General features: G+C 40.5%; 1 protein-coding gene across 8 annotated transcripts in view; it reads left to right on the top strand.

Annotated features, from left to right (window-relative positions):
• Window positions 1-19879, top strand: part of DLC1 (DLC1 Rho GTPase activating protein) — a 415897-nt gene that overhangs the window by 334284 nt on the left and 61734 nt on the right. The window contains exon 6 of one of the 8 annotated variants that reach the window (XM_055081335.1): window positions 12399-12692. The exons of 6 other annotated variants lie outside the window; for them this stretch is intronic. In XM_055081335.1, coding sequence (XP_054937310.1) covers window positions 12399-12469 — 71 coding nt within the window. In that variant the 3' untranslated portion in view covers window positions 12470-12692. Of the gene's footprint in view, window positions 1-7035; window positions 8707-12398; window positions 12693-19879 lie in introns of those variants that run through there. One more of the 8 variants, XM_055081338.1, reaches the window with a different exon arrangement.

Below are 19879 nucleotides of genomic sequence, written 5' to 3'. Positions count from 1 at the left end.
TAAACTGAGTCTAAATTGCATCGTCTATAAAAGAGAATCATAATAATGGTTGACATTTATTGAGGAATTGCTATTTTCCAAGCCAGATCTAAATTCTTTATACGCATGGCCTCATTTAATCCTACTATAACAATAATACTAAAATACTACTACTTATCTCACAGGAAATGATTAAATGTGAGGAATAAATGAGCTACAAAATGTTAAAAAAAATCCCAGCCCTTTGTGTTTGGAACATACTAGGTACTAAGTAACTGTTGATTTCCTTCCTTCAGTTTCTCTGATTCAAATACTTTCCTAGCAGGGATTTTGGTTTAAGGATCCACTGGCCACAGTCTGTCTGGGTCTGTTAGTGAGGTTGAAAGTGTATTACTGAAATATTTGTGTAAGTGTCTTACAAGGCTAAGAACTTAACTCTTAAAATAAATAATTACATCTTTAACTCCCCAGACTCTATAAATTAGGCATAAAAATGGCACCCCCGAATGATGTCTATAAAAAATACATTTTTCTCAGAAGCATGGTGCCATATAGATGAAGCATAATTATTGTTCCTATTGGGTTGATGTTATTAGGATCAGCTTTTTTATGGGGGTGATTGCATGTAGACTTACTGATCTCAGACTTACTCCTGAGCCCGTAAACTAATTCTGAGTTCTGCTCTCTGATGGATGTAAGCTGGCTCCTAAGGTCAGCCATCCCTCTAGCTGCAGCAGAAGGGATTCATTAGGCATTCACTTTGGACCCAAACTTCTTCCTTTCTCTCGTCCACAAAAAGTCCTCATCTGGAGCATCACCTTGGCTGGAAACACTGACTTCCCTCAAGGGATTTGAGCCTGAAAGTAATCTTTAGCAGTGCCCTTTGTAAGGACTTAATTAGATGTTCTGTGCTAGACCTTACCTAGAAACCCGCTTTCTCCGTTATGTGAACGATGTTTGAAGAGGAAATGGAGCACCTGTGAAAGCTCAGAGAATGCTCAGTCCCCACCGACTTCACATCTATTAGAAACTTTTTAAAAATCCCATGAATTGAGAATAAGAATAAACCTAGGTTGGTTCAACCTAAATGGCATAAATCATACCACTCTGGAAATTTTCACTTAGTCCTTCATAAAAAACCCTATTGGGAAGAGATGATAATTTCACAGCAGCTCCTTATTTCTTCCTTTCTTGCCTTCATCCTCAATTGTAACTAGAGGGGGGAAGGGTATTCACTTTTTCACCCTACACCATTGAAGGATTTCTAAATCTTTGATAAGCTTAGCAATTTACTTTCTCCCACTGTTTCAGCAGCTTCTGAGATAGCTGCCCAAAGCATGTTCTAATAACCAGTAAATAACAGTGAAATTAACATGCTCTGTTAAACACTAAGTGAGTTGTATTTTGTACCTCACAGAATTTGGGAGCTGTAGGGGACCCTCAGCCACAATGTGGTCTCCTGTGGATCTCACTCCGCTTGAGCAGTATATGAAAGGTTGGGCCCGTAGGCTAAAACCCCTAGGCTACATTTTTTTTTCACAGACACTCTAAATGATTGTTTCCTCTAGCATTAGATGTCTGCAAAATAGCCCATGCATTCTCTAAGATGTAGAAACATTTTCAAAGCCGTCTTCTGGAATCAATAGTACATATGCCCATTTACATCTTACTAACTCTCAAGTCGTAAGACTTCTATTGATTTCTAACTGTGAAAGACTGTTTAATAAAATTTCTTCCCAGTGACTATGACTACGTTTTAAGTGAGACATTCTACTATGTTGGACTTATCATCTGAGAACCGTTGGCTCTTCAAACCTTAGGGAACATGTAGAAATTCATCTATCATATCTTTTATCTCTAAAGAATTTTATATACATCAATAGCCTTGTCTAGCATGGCATGGCCTAACAACAATTAGCAAAAATTAAAATTTTATGATAAATAAGCTTTATTGAAATCAGCTTTCAATTTATTGAAATCAGCTTTATTGCATAAATCACAGGGTTTCAGTGCTTAAGTTACCTAAATCATGAAATGTTCTTCCATGTTCTTAATCTCTTGGAGAATTTGGTGAAAGGCAATAATAACAACAGGCTTTAAAAAAAAAAATCCTGATTTAGACCACCTCTTTCTTTTTTCAGAGAAGGGAACTGAGGTTCCATAGGTTAAGACTTGACCAAAGCCACAAGCAAGTTCTAGGACCCAAGTAGGGACTGAAACCTAGGTACTCTGACACCTGACCAGTTGTGATTTTTATTAGTAAGAAGAGCTATTCATTACTGCATTTCTACTAAAAACCAGGCAATATTCCAAGGTATTTTACACATATTAGCTCTCAATTTAAAAGCAATAAACCCCTACAAGGTAGTGATTATTCCCCATTTTACAAAAACACTCAAGTCTGGGGGATTAAGTAATTTGCCAAAGTTCTCATAAGTAATTCAACAACAGAGCCAAGGTTTAAATCCCTGTATATCCAAACTGCAAAGCAAAAAAAAAAAAAAAAAAAAAAAAGTATTACATTCCACTGCTTTTCTTTCTAGTTCTTAGATATTAAAACATAAATATTCTGAAAACAGTGTCTCATTGGATGTCATTGATCTATGAGAAACAAACACATCAAAACTTAAAAATGAGCAGTGTTGTTAGGTTCTAACCTTGAGCTATCTAGAAGTAAAGCCCCCAAATGTCCAAGTACTACACGTCACATTTCCTTCTGACCCATAAAATGATGAAGATAAGGATATATGCTGGGACTTCCCTGGGGGTCCAGTGGTTAAGACTTTGCCTTCCAATGCAGGGGGTGCAGGTTCCATCCTAGTTGGGGAGCTAAGATCCCACATGCCTTGCAACAAAAAGAAAAAAAACATAAAACAGAAGCAATGTTGTAACAACTTCAATAAAGACTTAAAAAAAAATATTTGCCTATGTACTATTTCTGGACTAATAATAAACTTCACAGAAAATTCTAAATCCTATTTTCTATACCCATGACCTTTGCTGCAACGAGAAGAGGAGTATGAACGCCCCCTAACATTATGACAATAAATTAGATTGTTCCATCCAGCAGTCATAACTGCAGGGTCACTATCAGGAAAAGCAGCCCTCTAATCATCAAGTCCATTGCCTGACTGCTGTGGAGGTTTGGGGAGGGTCCTTAGGAAAGCAGATAGATAGAACAACGAGAAGGTCACTGGTGTAAATAATGCCCACCAACAGTTGGTTTGGTGTGGACTTCACTTTGAATTATAAAAGCAAATGTAAAACATCCAGTTGTTTACCTCTCCTTATTCCGGGAGGAAGATCAAAAGGAGGCTTATCAAGACTGGAGACGGTTTATTTCCTTCTCAGAACAAAAGACAAAAGATACTGTGTCTTTTCCTTTCCTTTGAGGTTCCTCTGTTCTTCTCCCCTCCCTTTCCTGATTGGCAATAATATCCTGGCCGTTAATCTATGTATTTTTAGCATAAAAATCAATTTCGAAGACTTGTCTCATTTATTTTCATGACAGGGACAATAGGAATGGTATCATGCTGCTGTTGGGGGTAAAAAAGTTTTTTGTTTTGTTTTTTTTTTAACATTTATTGGAGTATAATTGCTTTACAATGGTGTTTAAAACCCTGTTAGATTTTCCTATCTGGCACCTGATGATACAATGAATTGAAGTGTATCTGGGACAATATCTACATGCAGATTAGACCTCTGAGAAGAAGAGTTTCACCTGGGAAATAATATTGGCTTGGCCAACCATTGGAATTTTGGAAAGCCATCTAATATTCATATGAGTAAATTTTCTTATAGAGGAGCAACTCTAAGCTAAAAACTATTTGTGCTGCTTTGCTTTTTTAAGAAAAGCCTTAATGACACAGTTTTTGTCTTAGATGTGAGCTCTAAGAAATAAGAAATGGAGGGCTTCCCTGGTGGTGCAGTGGTTGAGAATCCGCCTGCTGATGCAGGGGACGCAGGTTTGTGCCCCGGTCTGGGAAGATCCCACATGCCGCGGAGCGGCTGGGCCCGTGAGCCATGGCCGCTGAGCCTGCACGTCCGGAGCCTGTGCTCCGCAAAGGGAGAGGCCACAACAGTGAGAGGCCCGCGTACCGCAAAAAAAGAAAGAAAAAAAAAAAAAAAAAGAAATGGAGATTGAGTCCAGTGCGGCAGCAATATTAGAAATGTTGTCACTGTGGCATAGAGAGGCCTTATCTGTGACAACTTCTAGCCTGATCCTCATTTTCAGAAGCTTAATTTCCCTTAAAGCAGAAAAAATGAAGAGAAAATTGGATTTTTTTTTTTTTTTTTAGAAAACAAAATAAGATTCTGCATGCACTAAAGTAAATGGTACTCAGTGATATTGTGAGTCATAGAAGACCAGATTGTTTGATTGAGTGGTCTAAAAGTAAGTTTAGTTTTTGCTTTTGTTTTAAATCATGGTTTTATGAAATGCCCAGTTGGAGATTTAACAAAAAATAATCCATGCAGGTGATGCCGTATGCAGGACTGTTGGACCCAAGAAATACTGTTTTGTGGGGTTCCTCTGTAGTTAAGTCACTGATCCAATGGCAGTTGTTATGAGAAAATGATTTGCGTAGCTGCCATGGTGAGTTCTCACATAGCAAGGCTCACGTGAAAAGCTGTGCTCTCCTCCGGAGCTGGACTGATTTCAGGCATCATCAGTCAGGCCACAAATAACAGAGCCAAGACCCATTAAATAAAATACCCAACTTTCCCCACTGAGAAGCCATTCAGTTTTAATCCGTAATCCTCAGGGAAATGAGTGTAAGAACTCCAGGTAAATCCAAGGAGAGCTATGGTCCAGGTCACACAGATGAGATATGTAATTCTGTGTAATCAGAGTCGCTTACTAAAGAGTCCCCAAATCCCTAACATAAAGATTAAATTCCCTTGCAACCTTTCAGAAAAAGTCTCGACCAATTAGACTTAAGAACATAGGAAATGTTAAGACAAAGGGCAGTTTAGCAAAGTCTACTTCTGTTAGCTTTTGTACCTTTTACCCCCTTCACTCCCTTTGTAACCATTTTCCTAATTATCTTCTTGCTGAGTGTTTACCCTAGAATGTACACAGATTCCTTCCACTAGAAAAGGTCTTCTGTTCATTTTCTCCAGTTGTGTAGTTCAGCTCACTTGGAGCCTTCTGATTGTTCATTTAGAATTCAATCCATTTTCTGGGTTTTGTTTCCTTTGAAAGGAGATGAACTGGACAAAATTTCCCTAACTCTCTTCATTTTCATCATATGGAAGTGGGTTCATGGCTCAGGAAGGCTGCCTGCTTTCCTGCCAGTTCTGACAAATAAGGAATTCTCTCAAGGGCCACAGGGCAGCAAATTCCCAGTAGCCCCTGAACTCACCTCTCATCCCCCACCTGCTTCCTCTTCCATAGGTGGACTTAGTATGAGATGGGGAGTCTTTGGAGGATTTTAAATAGCCAAGCTCATAATCAGAGGTGTGTTTGAGAAAAATTAGTCAGCAGTCTAAAGTTGGCTTATTTAATCAGTTCAAATAAGATGACTTAAAAGAGAGAGAAATAAGATACAAGGAGACTAGTTAATGGTCAATGGTCCTGGTGAAAAGTAATGATGGCCTGAAAAGTAATGATGGCCATAGTAGCAATAACAATGGGAGATGCACTGCAGAGATAAAATGTGTTGGGTTTAATAAGTCGTCAGCTGTGTGGGAAGAGAATAACATGCAGGGGTAGGTGGTCAAAAAAGATGCCAGGGCTCTGAGCCTGTGTGACTTGGATGATATCATGCCATTAAGGAAAGACTGAGAGGAAAGATGGTAAGTTTAGTTAAGAATATGTTATTTGGCCATACATTTTAAGATGCAGAGATACAATGTCTTCACAATCTCCATAGCTCCCTTCCCACCTCTAAGGAAACTGCCCTGACTCAGTGGCATAATTAGTGATATAGTATCTGGCTATACCACTAGGGGGCGTAATAGCAGCGGACCTGGATTAAACACTTTTTCCTGCGTTTGCTTTCTGAACTCATCTAACCATCTCAGTGACCCAGATGAACCAATATAACGATGTGTGCTTAAGGGAATGGACCCAAAAAGGCCATTCACCCTACTTCTAGTCAAGGCCACAACACTGAGTGGAAAGAGAATCGCTGCCACCCATGTGTGGTCAGCCCATTTCGCCAGGGTAGGGGAATCCACGGAGGTATGGAGGCTAATGTTTTCACTGGAGCTTCTACTGCTTTGGCTATACTCTTCAGGAAAATGTAGCTGAAGTAGCAGCTGTTTAAGTTTCAGGGATCCAGGCCAAGTCTTTGCTTCCAAAAGAGCCACGGCAAACAGAAATCCTGGCCCTGCTTCCATCTTCACAACTAACAGTGCTGTGTTAGAAGTGCCAACAGAACATTCAGGGAGAGACCACTACCTGGCAGTTGAAACTAAGTGCTAAGAACTGGAGTACTTTGTGACAAGGTCAGAATCTCTCTGGAAATATGGAAATACTGCTTCTCAGTCCATATGCCGTTTATCTAGCAGCTGCCTTTTCAGTGCATCATGCCCAAACCACTTCAAGTTTTTTGCCCTCTGAATGAGGCCACTTATCTTTCTTTCATCTACATTTTTTTTGTGTGTGTGTGATACTTGGGCCGCTCACTGTTGTGGCCTCTCCCGTTGCAGAGCACAGGCTCCGGACGCGCAGCCTCAGCGTCCATGGCTCACGGGCCCAGCCGCTCCGCGGCATATGGGATCTTCCCGGACCGGGGCACGAACCCGTGTCCCCTGCATCGGCAGGCGGACTCTCAACCACTGCGCCACCAGGGAAGCCCCCTCATCTACTTTTTTTAACTTAACATTGAGAATCCATTAAGACCACAGTATAAAGTAACGTTGCTAGATCTAGCAAATAAAGATACCAAACACCCAGTGAAATTTGGATTTCAGATAAACAATGAAGTTTGTGGGGGGGGGGTTAGTATAAGTATATCCCAAATATCACATGGAACATACTTATGCTAAAAAATTACTTGATATATATCTGAAATTCCAGTGCCACTAGACATCCTGCATTTTATCTTGCAGCTCGACTATAAAGAGAAAACAACTTGAGAACCAAGCCCAGAACCAGCTCTGTCTCCATTCTGCAACTTACCTGTTCTGATAGTGTCCTTACTGATCTCCAGGGCTATCACATGCGCATAAACTTGTGCTCACAAAACACAGCAAAACCCACCGGGAAGTGGAAAATCCCAGCTCACAGTCTCTTCAGATTTGGATTTAATTTCACAGTCATCATAGCTCCCTCTTCACTAATATAGTTTTACAAGTTATTCTACTGAATTATCCAAGCCGACAAACAATTTTAGTCCTGGTCCAACACAGTCAAGTTTCTTTGTAGAACATACGCAAAATCTTTAAAGGAGAAGTCTCTGGAATAAAAAATAATTATGAAAAGAGTTTTCTCCTGGTGGATGAGGGTCTGCTCCAGGTATGCCTTGCTAGCTCCAGATGGGTGAAGTTTTTAGACCAAGCCTGCACCCTGTGTCCCATACCTATATGGTCCCCAGTTAACATTTTCATAGAGATAAGATTGGGTTGAAGTCAATGCCACAGAAAGTCTTCAAAGGGAACATCGGGAGGTGAGATGTCACAGGAACATGCTAAGAAACCACAGGAAGAGGTGAGGCCGTAATGCCCAAAGGCCAGCCCATTGCTTTCATTGGATGAGTATTATCTCACCACATTGAGATGATGCATACCATCCTGATCTTGCTAGCTCCTTCTCCCCAGACTGCCTACTGAATACTTTTAGCCACCTTGTTCTAGAAGCAGTAAGAACCTTTCCTCTGCCTCCCACTATTTCACCCACCACAATGCACCACCACGCAGGACCTCCCTACCCCGCTCCACACGCACAAGGGGCAGAACCATCCCAGTTGGTGCTGCCACAGGCACTTCGTTCATCTGGCTGAATTAATCCCTTACATGAGATTGGAGGAGCCACTTTGCCTCCACCTTAATGGCTGCCAACCCTAGACTAAGGAGCTTGCCATTCATTTTCAGAATCATTTCTTGGTCCTGGGTACTTTCTGGGAGGTCTCGCAGGTGGTGCTGAACACAAAGTGAATTATGTTCCTTTCTCCCAAAGTTGATCAGCTAATCATGCAATTCACCAATCAAACAATCCAATACTAATAGAATGCAGGTAAAATGTGCTATAAAGGTATGAATTAATATTTGTGTTATATTGCAATTTTAAGTTATATTAAGGAAGTGTGATAAAAAAAAAAAGGATGGACTTTAGTTGACTACTAGCCAGGTAACACACATATAGGGTTGGGTCTAAAATCATATGCTACCTGGCTGTCCGTCAGCTGTTTGTGTATGCACGTAATGAGTATGCCCGTGCTACTAATAATATCTGGTTATGACTTAGGGAGGCTCAGTCTTACTTAGGGAGGCTATGTGGTGTCAACCTCACACACCAGTGCAGACAATGGCTCTGAGAGAGATCTTCTGCCAATTTGATAAGCATTTAAGCATCCCCAAACCCAGTTATGTAAAACTATAATCTACCAACATTTAGTTGCCAAGATAATAATTGCTTTAACTTTGATACTCTTCAGTCTCCAGAATTGTTTCAGTTCCTCTGCCAGGGCCCTACACTTGTTTATCTTTTCCTGAAGTCCTTGTTATGATGTTTCTATTAAGCAGTAAAGCTATTCCAGTAACAGTAATGACAGTGTTTCTTTTATCAGAAGTCTCCCTTATCTAGGTAGGCACACTTCAGTCTTGCTTCCTAACCTTTCAGATATACATTCTTTATTAAAGGGAAAAACTTTTGTAAATACCTGCAGAATTTTATCTTTCCTTTTATTTCCTGTTGATTGAAATGTGGTACCAAAAAAAAGCTGCTATAAATTTAGTACACCTTGAAATGAATTTGTGTTTTATTCATCACGAAAGCGTCTACCTGTATTTTAATAACAGGGTAGATATCAGAATGAAATAGTTTGTCCCTTCAGTCTGTAAATACTACAGATATTAATTTACGGACCTTTTACATGAAGTGCGAAGCTCCTAATGTGGGTCCCCATTCCGTTCTATGGTTTGATGTGTTCTATATGTTCTATATCTCAGAAGCGATACCGGCCAGGGGCTGTTCTCTCTAAGGGATGTGATACATTTCCGTAAGTGACAGAGGCACACAAACCAGTCGGTCTCACTCCAGAAGGAGCAGAGATGGGGAGTGTGGGATAATTTAGGATCAGGACCAGGACTTTTCTTTGAAAAAGCCCACACAGCTTATCCTAAAAGATCCCCACCCCTCCGTGCTCCATTGAAGACTGCTCTTACAATTTCTAGCTTTGTTGTTGTTGTAGCTATTTATGTTAGTATTGTGAATAAATGTATTCATCGAGGTTTCAGTTCTGTTTCATGTACACATAGGTGGTACCTTTGAGGTGAGGAGAGACTAGATTAGGTTAGGTTAGATAGAGAATAGTTTCTTATAGGCTTATCTCCGCCACTACCAAAACCCCAGATGCTGATCACCACCTCCTCCTTCACATAGTGTTTCCCCAAAACAGTGAGGGGCGTTGACAATCATTACCTCTCCTCTCGCCTCCCTAATAAAAGTCCTCTCTTTTGACAGAGAGTTAGAGTATGCGGTAAGCTTTGTGTGGTTTCAAAGCCAAATCCTTCTGGAGGTTTAGGCAATGCCAAGTAAGAGAGAGAGAGGAAAAGAGGTAGAAAGTAGGGAGATGGGTCCAGGGCCCTCGCCCTCTGAGTGAGGTCGAGTCCAGGAGGGCAGCACCCCCGAAAGCCATGTGCAGATGATGAGAAACACGTCGTTTTTTGTTTTTTGTAATGGACTTTATTTATTTATTTATTTTTGGCCGTGTTGGGTCTTCGTTGCTGCGCGCAGGCTTTCTCTAGTTGCAGCGAAGGGGGGCTACTCTTTGTTGCAGTGCACAGGCTTCTCATTGCCGTGGCTTCTCTTGTTGCAGAGCACGGGCTCTAGGTGTTCAGGCTTCAGTAGTTGTAGCATGCAGGCTCAGTAGTTGTGGCGCACAGGCTTAGTTGCTCTGTGGCATGTGGGATCTTCCTGGACCAGGGCTCGAACCCGTGTCCCCTGCATTGGCAGGCGGATTCTTAACCACTGCTCCCAGGGAAGTCCCTCACATCAAGGTTTTAATTCAAGCTGGAACAGGTACTGTTTCAAACAGCATTTGGTCCACTCATCAGTCATTCTTTATGACTCAAAGGTTCATGACTTAAAGCTGGCACTACAGTGCTTGTGGTCCTCCCCTTTCCCCTTTTCTTGCTAGGTTTCCACTCTTCCCCCATGTCCCCTCCTTTCTTCCTCTTTGCTGTTTGCCCTTCAGATTCACACACCAGTTGGAAGAACATTCCAAGGACCATGCATCAGCTAACCCACCAAGGGCTCCGGATGGAGGCAGACATTGCCCTGGATGCCACCTGGAAAGACGGTGGACATGTGTGGGATCTGTTCCACAGGACCTGTGCCAGCTCACCCAAGGAAAACTATTTAGGCGACAGGGGATGGGGGCATGGGGAGGGGATAGCCCCTGTCTGGGTTTTTAATTGAGGCGATACGCCTATAGGTTACAGAGGGAATGTTGAATGCCATGGTGCCTCAAGCAAGGGAGAGCGCTCTCAGGCTTCATGTCTGGGCACAGAACAAGGAGAGCCAATCAAGTCCCTTCCCCACTCCTAGAACGACCTCAAAGCAAGAATGTGCAGCTGAGTCCTGATCCCATGATAAAGGACACTGCTCTGGAGTCATCCTGAGTGACCCAGTCCTGGGCCTCTGGGGGGGCTAACACCACTGCCTAACAAGGGGAATAGTGTGAAATGCTCAGCCTTGCTTCCCTTGCTTGAATTTCACTTGAAACTGCAAATCCAAAGCTTCGTGGACTGGACACACGAGAATTTTCTGCCTCGATCTCTTACAGTTTCTTGGGCTCCTGCCACAGTACTGGTATTTGAGTTAGAGGCCTAAGAGGGAAATCAGTCCCACGTGGGTAGATAACAAAACACTCTCCACCTTGGAATCATGAAGTGGAATTTGAATCTGAAGCCAAAAAGCCTATCTCTGCCTGCTTCGCTAATTACATAAATTTCCTTGCTAGATTCTGCAGCTGTTTCTATGAATACAGGTCTGGTTCCCACAAGTAGCACCTCTCATCAAGGGGCACGGGGCACTCATGCCTGGTCTGGAACTCAGACTCTGAAGTGCTGGTCTTATTTCTGTTGACGATGCTAGGCGACCCTGGATTCATTTCATGCCTTCATAAAATGAAGCTAATCACTGCCCTATGATACAGAGGTATCAAAGAAAAATGAGACAGACAGAAAGGTGTGGTGTGTGTGTGTGTGTGTGTGTGTGTGTGTGTGTGTGTGTGTGTGTGTGTATTGGTTGAGAATAGGAACTAGCAATAAAGGTTAAGTGCAGAACCCTTACAGAGGGCACTGGAAGAGAAATAGGGCTATAGCTGAAAATAAGTATATATGCAGCTTCTTTTAGAATGTTCCAGATTTCACTATGGGAAGTATCATCAAGCTTCACAGATATCGACCCCTTATAAACTGTTTGACCTGGGGAAGAACAACCTGATATGATGGGATGCATTTCCCCCTCTCTTATCTGACCCAGAACCTCACCTGCCTGTCTGACAACAATGTCCATCTTAGCTTTCATGGAGAACAAAGAAGTTAGGGTAAATATTTAGCTGAATAACCACGAATTTCCCCCAAATATGCAAATTATTTCCGCACAACTGTTTCTAAATTGAAGTGTAACCTGGTTACACCACGAAGAGCAAGTGGTCTGTACAATTTTGCTTCTTTTGTTTCTTGCATTCCTTTCTTTTTTAAAATAAATTTATTTATTTATTTTATTTATTTATTTTTGGCTGTATTGGGTCTCCGTTGCTACGCGCAGGCTTTCTCTAGTTGCGGCGAGAGGGGGCTACTCTTTGTTGCGGTGTGCGGGCTTCTCATTGCGGTGGCTTCTCTCGTTGCGGAGCGCGGGCTCTAGAGCGCAGTCTCAGTAGTTGTGGCACACGGGCTTAGTTGCTCCGCGGCATGTGGGATCTTCCTGGACCAGGGCTCGAACCTGTGTCCCCTGCCTTGGCAGGCGGATTCTTAACCACTGCACCACCAGGGAAGCCCTCTTGCATTCCTTTTAATAGAAAGATGAACAAGTCTGACTAAATGTGGCTTCCACAAATTAGTACTGTATTTTAACAAAAATTAGACTCACAATTAACCCGTCTTGATGATATGGAGTGATTGGGCAGAGAACCTAGAGACCTACTATGGTTAAAAATATTGAGGACTTTTTATATGACACACAGATGAACCAATAAAAATGTGACCTCTTGACATCTATAAAAAAAGATATCTTGGGTTTCTTTCAGTGAAATATTTGAAGGCTTTAAAATTTTCAACAAAGCCCAGCTGGTTTATATGCACAAGTTCTAAACCCTGAAATATTCCCATGGTATCTAGTTTCAAAGAATTCTACTGCTGTAAACTAGTGGACAAACTAAACTGGTAAGAGATTTTTCTTTTTAAAAAATTTGCTTTATTTTTGATATAAAGTAGTATGTGTGACAAGTAAAAGTTGAGAGGAAAAATGTGAATTGCTCTGGTGGGAAAGGAAAAAGAATATCATCGTAATCCAAATGTAGTAAAAAATTGTAAAAGCTAAGTTCCCACTCTGAGTGAAAAGTATACCAGAGACTCTCCAAGGTTTTACATTTAGATTGAATTTAAATATAGTCACAGTGTTACACATTTCGATTCTAGAGCTCAGAACATCATTTTTGAAGTTCCCTCTTTAGATCACAGCCCCTGTAGTATATTATTTTTGTGAAGGAACAGACGGTCTGACCTTTCTTCACTCAGCCTGCCTAGATTAAGCTCCTTTAGCCTATGATTTAGAAGCCAATAAATAGCTATGTGGTGATTACCTACCGATGCTTTGTTATTTTTCAAATGCTAAATTACCTTTAATCAAGGCCTCCTCTTTTTTTTTTTTTTTTTTTTTTTTACTTTTTTTTATAGCTCTATTTATTCCTATTGTTCCCTCTGGAGCTAACTACTAGCAGGCTGTCCTACAAAAACACATGTTCTTCTTCTTGGTGGTGAATTTTCTTTTCCTGCACTCCTCCAGGCTCAATTTCACTTTCCACTCATGCACTTTCTCTAACCCCACCTCCTCAAGTTGCATGTAAGTTTTCATTTTTTCTTTTACCTCCAAAGAGTCTTAAGTCTCTGAGTTCTTAATGCGTCAAAGTGCTGCAAACTACTGGATGGTTTCTACCAAAACCCGGGAAAGTAGTTGCGGTGGGCAACTGCGCTTAATTTGCAAGTAACAGTGTGGAGAAGAACCCTGCCTCTTCTGACTTAGGAACTGAGCTTGTAAGGTCAGTGTGACATGCCTGAGAAGTCCCAAAGAGCTCCCAGTAAATCAGTCTGAAGGTTCCGTGTGAACAACATTCACACAGTTGTTTACACTTCCTGTCTCGGAATCAGATTCCAGTCACTGCAGTGAATCCTGACGTTTTCGTTTAAACTTCATACCTGAAAAAAAAAGTTATTCTCTCAGAAAGGCAATAGGAGGCAACTATTCTTTCTCTCCCTAATGTATTCTCTGAAAATACACATTGACTTCAGCCAGGTTTTCACTTTCAAAGGGAGAGAAGCATCAGGTTGCTTCTGAGTAGATCTTGTAATAGCTATTACATGCTGGCAGCATCCTGCCCAGGGATGCTCTCTCAGCAAGCCTTTCGCCTAAAATCCCTGACTTTGGAGTTGCAAACATTCTCTTTAGCCAGAGCAGATACAGTGACATTTGGACTTTTCATAACCTCTCATTCTAGAGTTTATAAATGTGGGAACCCACCCTTTCCTCCTTCAAACCAACAACTATGATTAAACCCTGGAAGGAAGGGATGGGAAGTGTGTGAGTACATAGTCCACCAATGACTCAAGAGTCAGAATTTCCGAGAGAAAATATCTGATGGGTTTTTCTAGGCTGTGGTGGGAAGGAAGAGAAGAGTTTTCCTCAGGGCGTCTCACAAGGCAGAACAATGTAAGGCAAAGTTAGACCTAATATATAAAAAGCATCTGGTGCATGCAGCACACTTTAACCTCCTAACCTTGTAATCATTTGGCACAGTGGGAAGAAATTCAGAACAAAACTATGTACTCAATATCCTTTGTGTGACTGTAACTTGGATCCTTCGGGATGGCCTTTGGGGCATCATACTGATGGTAGGAACTTGCTCTCAGACACAGCTTGAGGTAAGGGTTGGAGTGGTTGGTCACCAGTGAGCTTAACAATATGTTCATTGAAACTAACTTTCCAGTAGAAAAGAATAGTACTGTATTTTAGAGGTTATTCATCTTAAATACTGTAGCCACATCTTTGCTAGATTGCTGAGTTGATTCTCCTTGCTGATTAAGCAAAGCAACAGGAGAATAAATTATTACATTTTCTCAAATTTGAAAAGTCTAAAAAGGAGGGATGCCATATTCAAAATAAATCTAGAGAGCATATTACTTTTTTAAAAACCTTAAAAATTAGGATTCAGAATGAAAAATTAAACAGGATTAGTCTCCATTTCATCTACTCAAAAATGTTTCATTTGGGGGGACTTCCCTTTTTGGAAGGTGGTTAAGAATCCACTTTCCAATGCAGGGGACACGGGTTCGATCCCTGGTCCAGGAACTAAGATCACGCATGCCGCAGAGCAACTAAGCCTGTGCTGCAGCTACTGAGCCCAGGCGCTGCAATGAAAGATCCCACGTGCTGTAACTAAGACCCGCTGCAGCCAAATAAGTTTAAAAAAAATTTTCATTTTTATCAAACAAAAACTAGTTAGGAGGTTTCAAATTCCATTATAGATGTTTTGGCTTACAGTTAATATAGTCAGATAAAATTACTACTGACCTGCAGCCCTGGGTTCTTTTATTACTCATGCGAACTATTAAATAATAGCTTTTTTGAGTTTTCATCCATAAGTATTATTTAGCAGGAGATCTCAAATAAGGAGTAACCCTAAATTAGCAAGATTTTCAAAAAGTTATGATGAGGGCCTTCAAATTACAAATTAGTACAGTAAACAACATAATTTAAAGTACAGGGAAACTTATTAAACACCTATTAGAATATTTAACTTTAATTGAAAGCATTTATCACAATATTTTAGGGTACCTACTGAAGCATTGAAAATATCTGATTTTGGTGAACATGTTTTTTCTGTAACATAAGTAGACTAAAAGTTTAAAACTGAAATAGTTTATAAACTAAGACATCCATTATAATTATATTTATTTATTTATTTTTGTGGTACGCGGGCCTCTCACTGCTGTGGCCTCTCCCGTTGCGGAGCACAGGCTCCGGACGCGCAGGCTCAGCGGCCATGGCTCACGGGCCCAGCCGCTCCGCGGCATGTGGGATCCTCCCAGACCGGGGCGCGAACCCGGTTCCCCTGCATCGGCAGGCGGACGCGCAACCACTACGCCACCAGGGAAGCCCTTATAATTATAGTATTTAAGATTCTAAGACTAAAAATGTTGATGTCCAACCACATAGTCTCACAAGCACTGGAATAGTTACTGAAGCAGAGTTGTAGCCGTAAAAACTGGATACAGTACGTTATGGACGGTCATCAACAGAGGGCTAGTTAAAGGATTAGGATATAACCATATAACAGAATTCTATACAAACTTTAAAAGAAATTGGGTACATCTATATCCATTGACACGAAGACATGTACATTATATATATGTATATGTATATTTTAAGCAAGTTGTAGAACAGTTCACATAGAAATTTGTGAACAAAAAATAATGTGTTTATGTAAATATATACAGAATATATAAAATATGCTAGTAATTGCATGGAAAATTATTTGAATAACCATATTAGCTACCTCAATAATGGGGGAGTTTCACTTTTGAGTTCACTCGATTCTATATTTGATTTTCTAAATGGGAGCATGTAGTATATGCACAAGTTTTTTTCAATTTGCAGAAAAGAGATTGATACAATATAATAGGGTTCCCTTATCTACGTATTAAAATATTAATAGTGCTTACTTCTCTATATTTTTCTTTGTTGATCATTCGTATTATTTTTTCCACACTCTGTATGTGTAACTGTGTAATAAAGAATTAATTTTAAAAATGTTAAAGCAGAGAACAGAACATTCCCAGCAGAGGGAAAATGTACAAAGGCAACAGAGTGGGAAGGAAAATTCCTGAGTGTGTAGTGCCCCAAATAGTTCCAAGCCTTATTATTAGGTCATAAGCTTAAAGCAAATTCCTCTTACCAGCTAATTCCCCACAGCAAAAATGGCAGCAGCTCTTCAGATAATTGACGAAGAGGCCCCAAGTGGTTGCATACAGCCATTTCTTACACAATAAAGATACAACATTCATTTCATTTCATATCAGAGCTTACAATCAATCCGATTTTTTAAAAACTGATATTTGACTGCGAACAGTTCAGCTTGTTTCTCACCGCTGCCTCCGTATCCCATGCAAATTAAAACTGTTGCTTCCTTTACTGAGAACAACCTGTAACTTCGTTAAATGAAGATGCTTTAATTAAGGCTTATTTGAGACATCATTAAAACCCATCAAATTTATTGAGTCATTTCTTTTGGATATATATTTATAAGCTCAGAATTGTTGTGTTCTATCCGAAAAACTTGCAGATGAACCCAAAAGAATGATTAGTGCCTGTCAGGAAATGCACACAAACTTGTCAACCATGGTTAGCAATGACTGACTACTATCTGCCGTTTGAGAGTACGTCTTGGGGACCAGGATGTATACTGCAGAAAATCTGGCATAATTGCCACTTTTTATAGGCACTGCACTTCTCCAAAGCATGCCTCAAATTCTAGCACTGTCTCTCACTCAAAGCAACTCAGACACTGTATTCAGTAACCTGGAGGAAAAGTTCATCCTGTTCAGTTAATAAGAAAGTATAAAAAGTGAGCCATCTATAACATCCCATAGTAATAGACAGAAGACTATTACTTATTATTACACTAAGTAATATTACTTATTATTACACAGTCAGCTTTTTCTGGGTAAACCTCCAGAGATCTATTCCTTCAGGAGCAAGTCTGAATAGCACTAGCATTAATACACACCACACACACACACACACACACACACACACACGCACACACACGCACACACCCAGTTAGGCAGCCCTACCACTTTCTTTTCTTTCTCTTTTAAAGTAATTAATTTTAACGGACAATAAATGCCAATAGTATAAAATTTAAGCGTCTTCCCCCGACTCCTGTCATTGTCACCCGGATTTTCTTCAGATGGTTTTCTTTTCATTTTACATTTTTAAATCTTCAATACATTTGAAAAACACTTTGGAGTAAAGAGTGGGCTAGGGTTCAACTTTGTTTCCAGATGACTTCTTAGGTGCCTCAACTTTAGGTATTGAATGATCATCCATCTTTTCCTCCCCTGTTATGCAGTGCTATATTTAATACCATCTAAATTCCTGTATTTGAGTCAATTTCTAGACTCAGCGTTCAGTTCCATTGACTTGAAAGTATGGATGACAGTTAAATTCTAGAGCCTGAACCCTTGGGCTAAGAATCTCAGTTCTACTGCTTACTGGCTGTGTGACCTTAGGCAAGGTGCTTAAACTCTGCGTAAATTCTTGATTTATAAAATAAGGAAATGAATAATCTTAAGATTATTGAGGGATTGAACTATTTAAGAAATGAAACACTCAGAAAGTACAAAGTACTTGACATAACATGCAATACATATTAGTGATCATTACTCTTAAAACATACTGTTGTAAAAGAAAAAAAAACATACTGTTGTTTTTATTGGTACTTCATTAAATTGATGGATTAATTAAGGGAGAACTGACATGTAAATGTTGAGTCTCCCCGAGTAAATATCATGTGCTTGTTTTTATATATTCAAGTCTTCTTTTGTGTCAGACATATACCCACAGATCTTTATCCGTGTTTTATAAGGATTCACATTCCCCTCTCTACAATTCATCTTCCTTGGATATTTTGTCATCATATGATTCCAACCCCTGGAATTCTAATTATTACCTCACAACCGCCCTGCTCCATCTTTAAACATCCCTCATCCAGGACTCTTAACGGAGGGCCTTGACTACAGCCAGTCCCTAATGGAGCAAGTTTTTGTATTTCTTTAAAACAATTGAGATTCAAAATCATGTACCAAGGCTCAAGCATTTTTAAGGCTGGCGTTTCCTCTAGTGAAAAAGTTCGCTATTGAAATCTTTTTCTGGATGTGAAGTCTGAGTTTATAGAAAGTATCTTGAGAAATCAGACCTTTCAATATGATTTTATGCTTGAACCCTTTATCTGAGTTTTTGTTTCATGGGCATTAAACTATTACTGAAAAGCATGGGTCCTTTAAAGTTCAGGGGAAAGTGTTTATAAAGATCTAAGACTGAGCTAAGACAAAGCTATAGCCAGAGGCCTGGTTTCCTGAGCAGGAAGGAGCTCCCCACTAATCTGTCATGCTTCTGTCTCACAGGATATTAAAGCCATCCCAGGCTCCTTTCGTTTACAGCCAGTCCTGTGTCTGACAATCTTGTGTCTGTCCCAGTGAGCCACATGACCAGGGTTCCACACCAGGGCTCCTCCCGAGCTCCTTGTAAAGGACCATATAGTAAGTCATTAGGGTAGAGGCAACAAAGAAAAAAAGAGAGACAGTGAAACCCTTATTATTAGTTACCATCCTTCCAATCACTGTCTAATGTAATTAGAAGAAAGAAATATACCTTTAAAGGAATAATTGGGCCTGCTGGACAAGCCATTACAATTATTATTCTCTGTCAGTTCTCCTTGGTTGTGACTCCTTGATTACATTTAGGGTGAGATGAATTTTAAAAGAAAACACTCATTAAACTTTTTCTAATTAAAAAAAAAATGGTTGTTGAAAATAGATGGTGTGTAACAAAAGAAGATCCTCCCCAGACCCAGCCCATAGTCCTGTCTTTCCTATATGTTTCTCTTAAGCTGCTAAGAGGGTTGGGGGGATATATATTCACACACATACACACACACACACACACACACACACACACACAAAGTCCCCTACATACAAACGAGTTCCGTTTCAAGAGCACGTTCGGAAGTCCAGTTTGTTTGAAAGTCTAGCAAAGTCAGCCTAAGTACCCAACAAACACATTCAGTTATATAGTACTGTAATGTAATAGGTTTATAATACTATTCACACAAATAATACATAAAAAACAAACACACGAAAAGAAAACATTTTTAATCTTACAGTATAGTATCTTGAAAAGTACAGTAGTCCAGTACAACAGCTGGCATGCAGGGGCTGGCATCGAGTGAACAGGCGAGAAGAGTTACCCACTGGAGGAGGGAGAGGGGGTGGGAGATGGTAGAGCTGAAGGATCGTCAGCCACAGGAGACGGAGGGCAAGCTGCAGTGTCACTCACGACTGACGTTGATGGCACAGGTTCTGGTTCCTTGCTGGATTCAGTACTGTTTATAAAGATACTGTACTACTGTACTCTATACAGTACTGTACAGTACAGTACACAAAAACACAACCACTTGTGGAGGATGCACGCACGTGACAATGTACGCCAGACACGTGAACTAACTTACGTGATTGGACATGCAAACGCACGCTTGCGTCTTTGAAAGTTCACAACTTGAAGGTTCATATGTAGGGGACTTACTGTACATACATGTATACACCCCAGACTGCAAAAGACATTTAGGTGGTGTTGGTCCTATGGCCAATACTACACCCTTCAGAGACAAATGGCTGATCTAATCCTGGCCCAGAGCTGACAGATCTTGGGAAATGCCCGTTACATCCTTTGGAA

This window comes from Physeter macrocephalus, chromosome 20 (genome assembly GCF_002837175.3).
Source record: "Physeter macrocephalus isolate SW-GA chromosome 20, ASM283717v5, whole genome shotgun sequence".
Taxonomy (NCBI): domain Eukaryota; kingdom Metazoa; phylum Chordata; class Mammalia; order Artiodactyla; family Physeteridae; genus Physeter; species Physeter macrocephalus.
The sequence above is the reverse complement of the archived record's forward strand: the minus strand, read 5'-3'. Positions and strand labels throughout refer to the sequence as shown.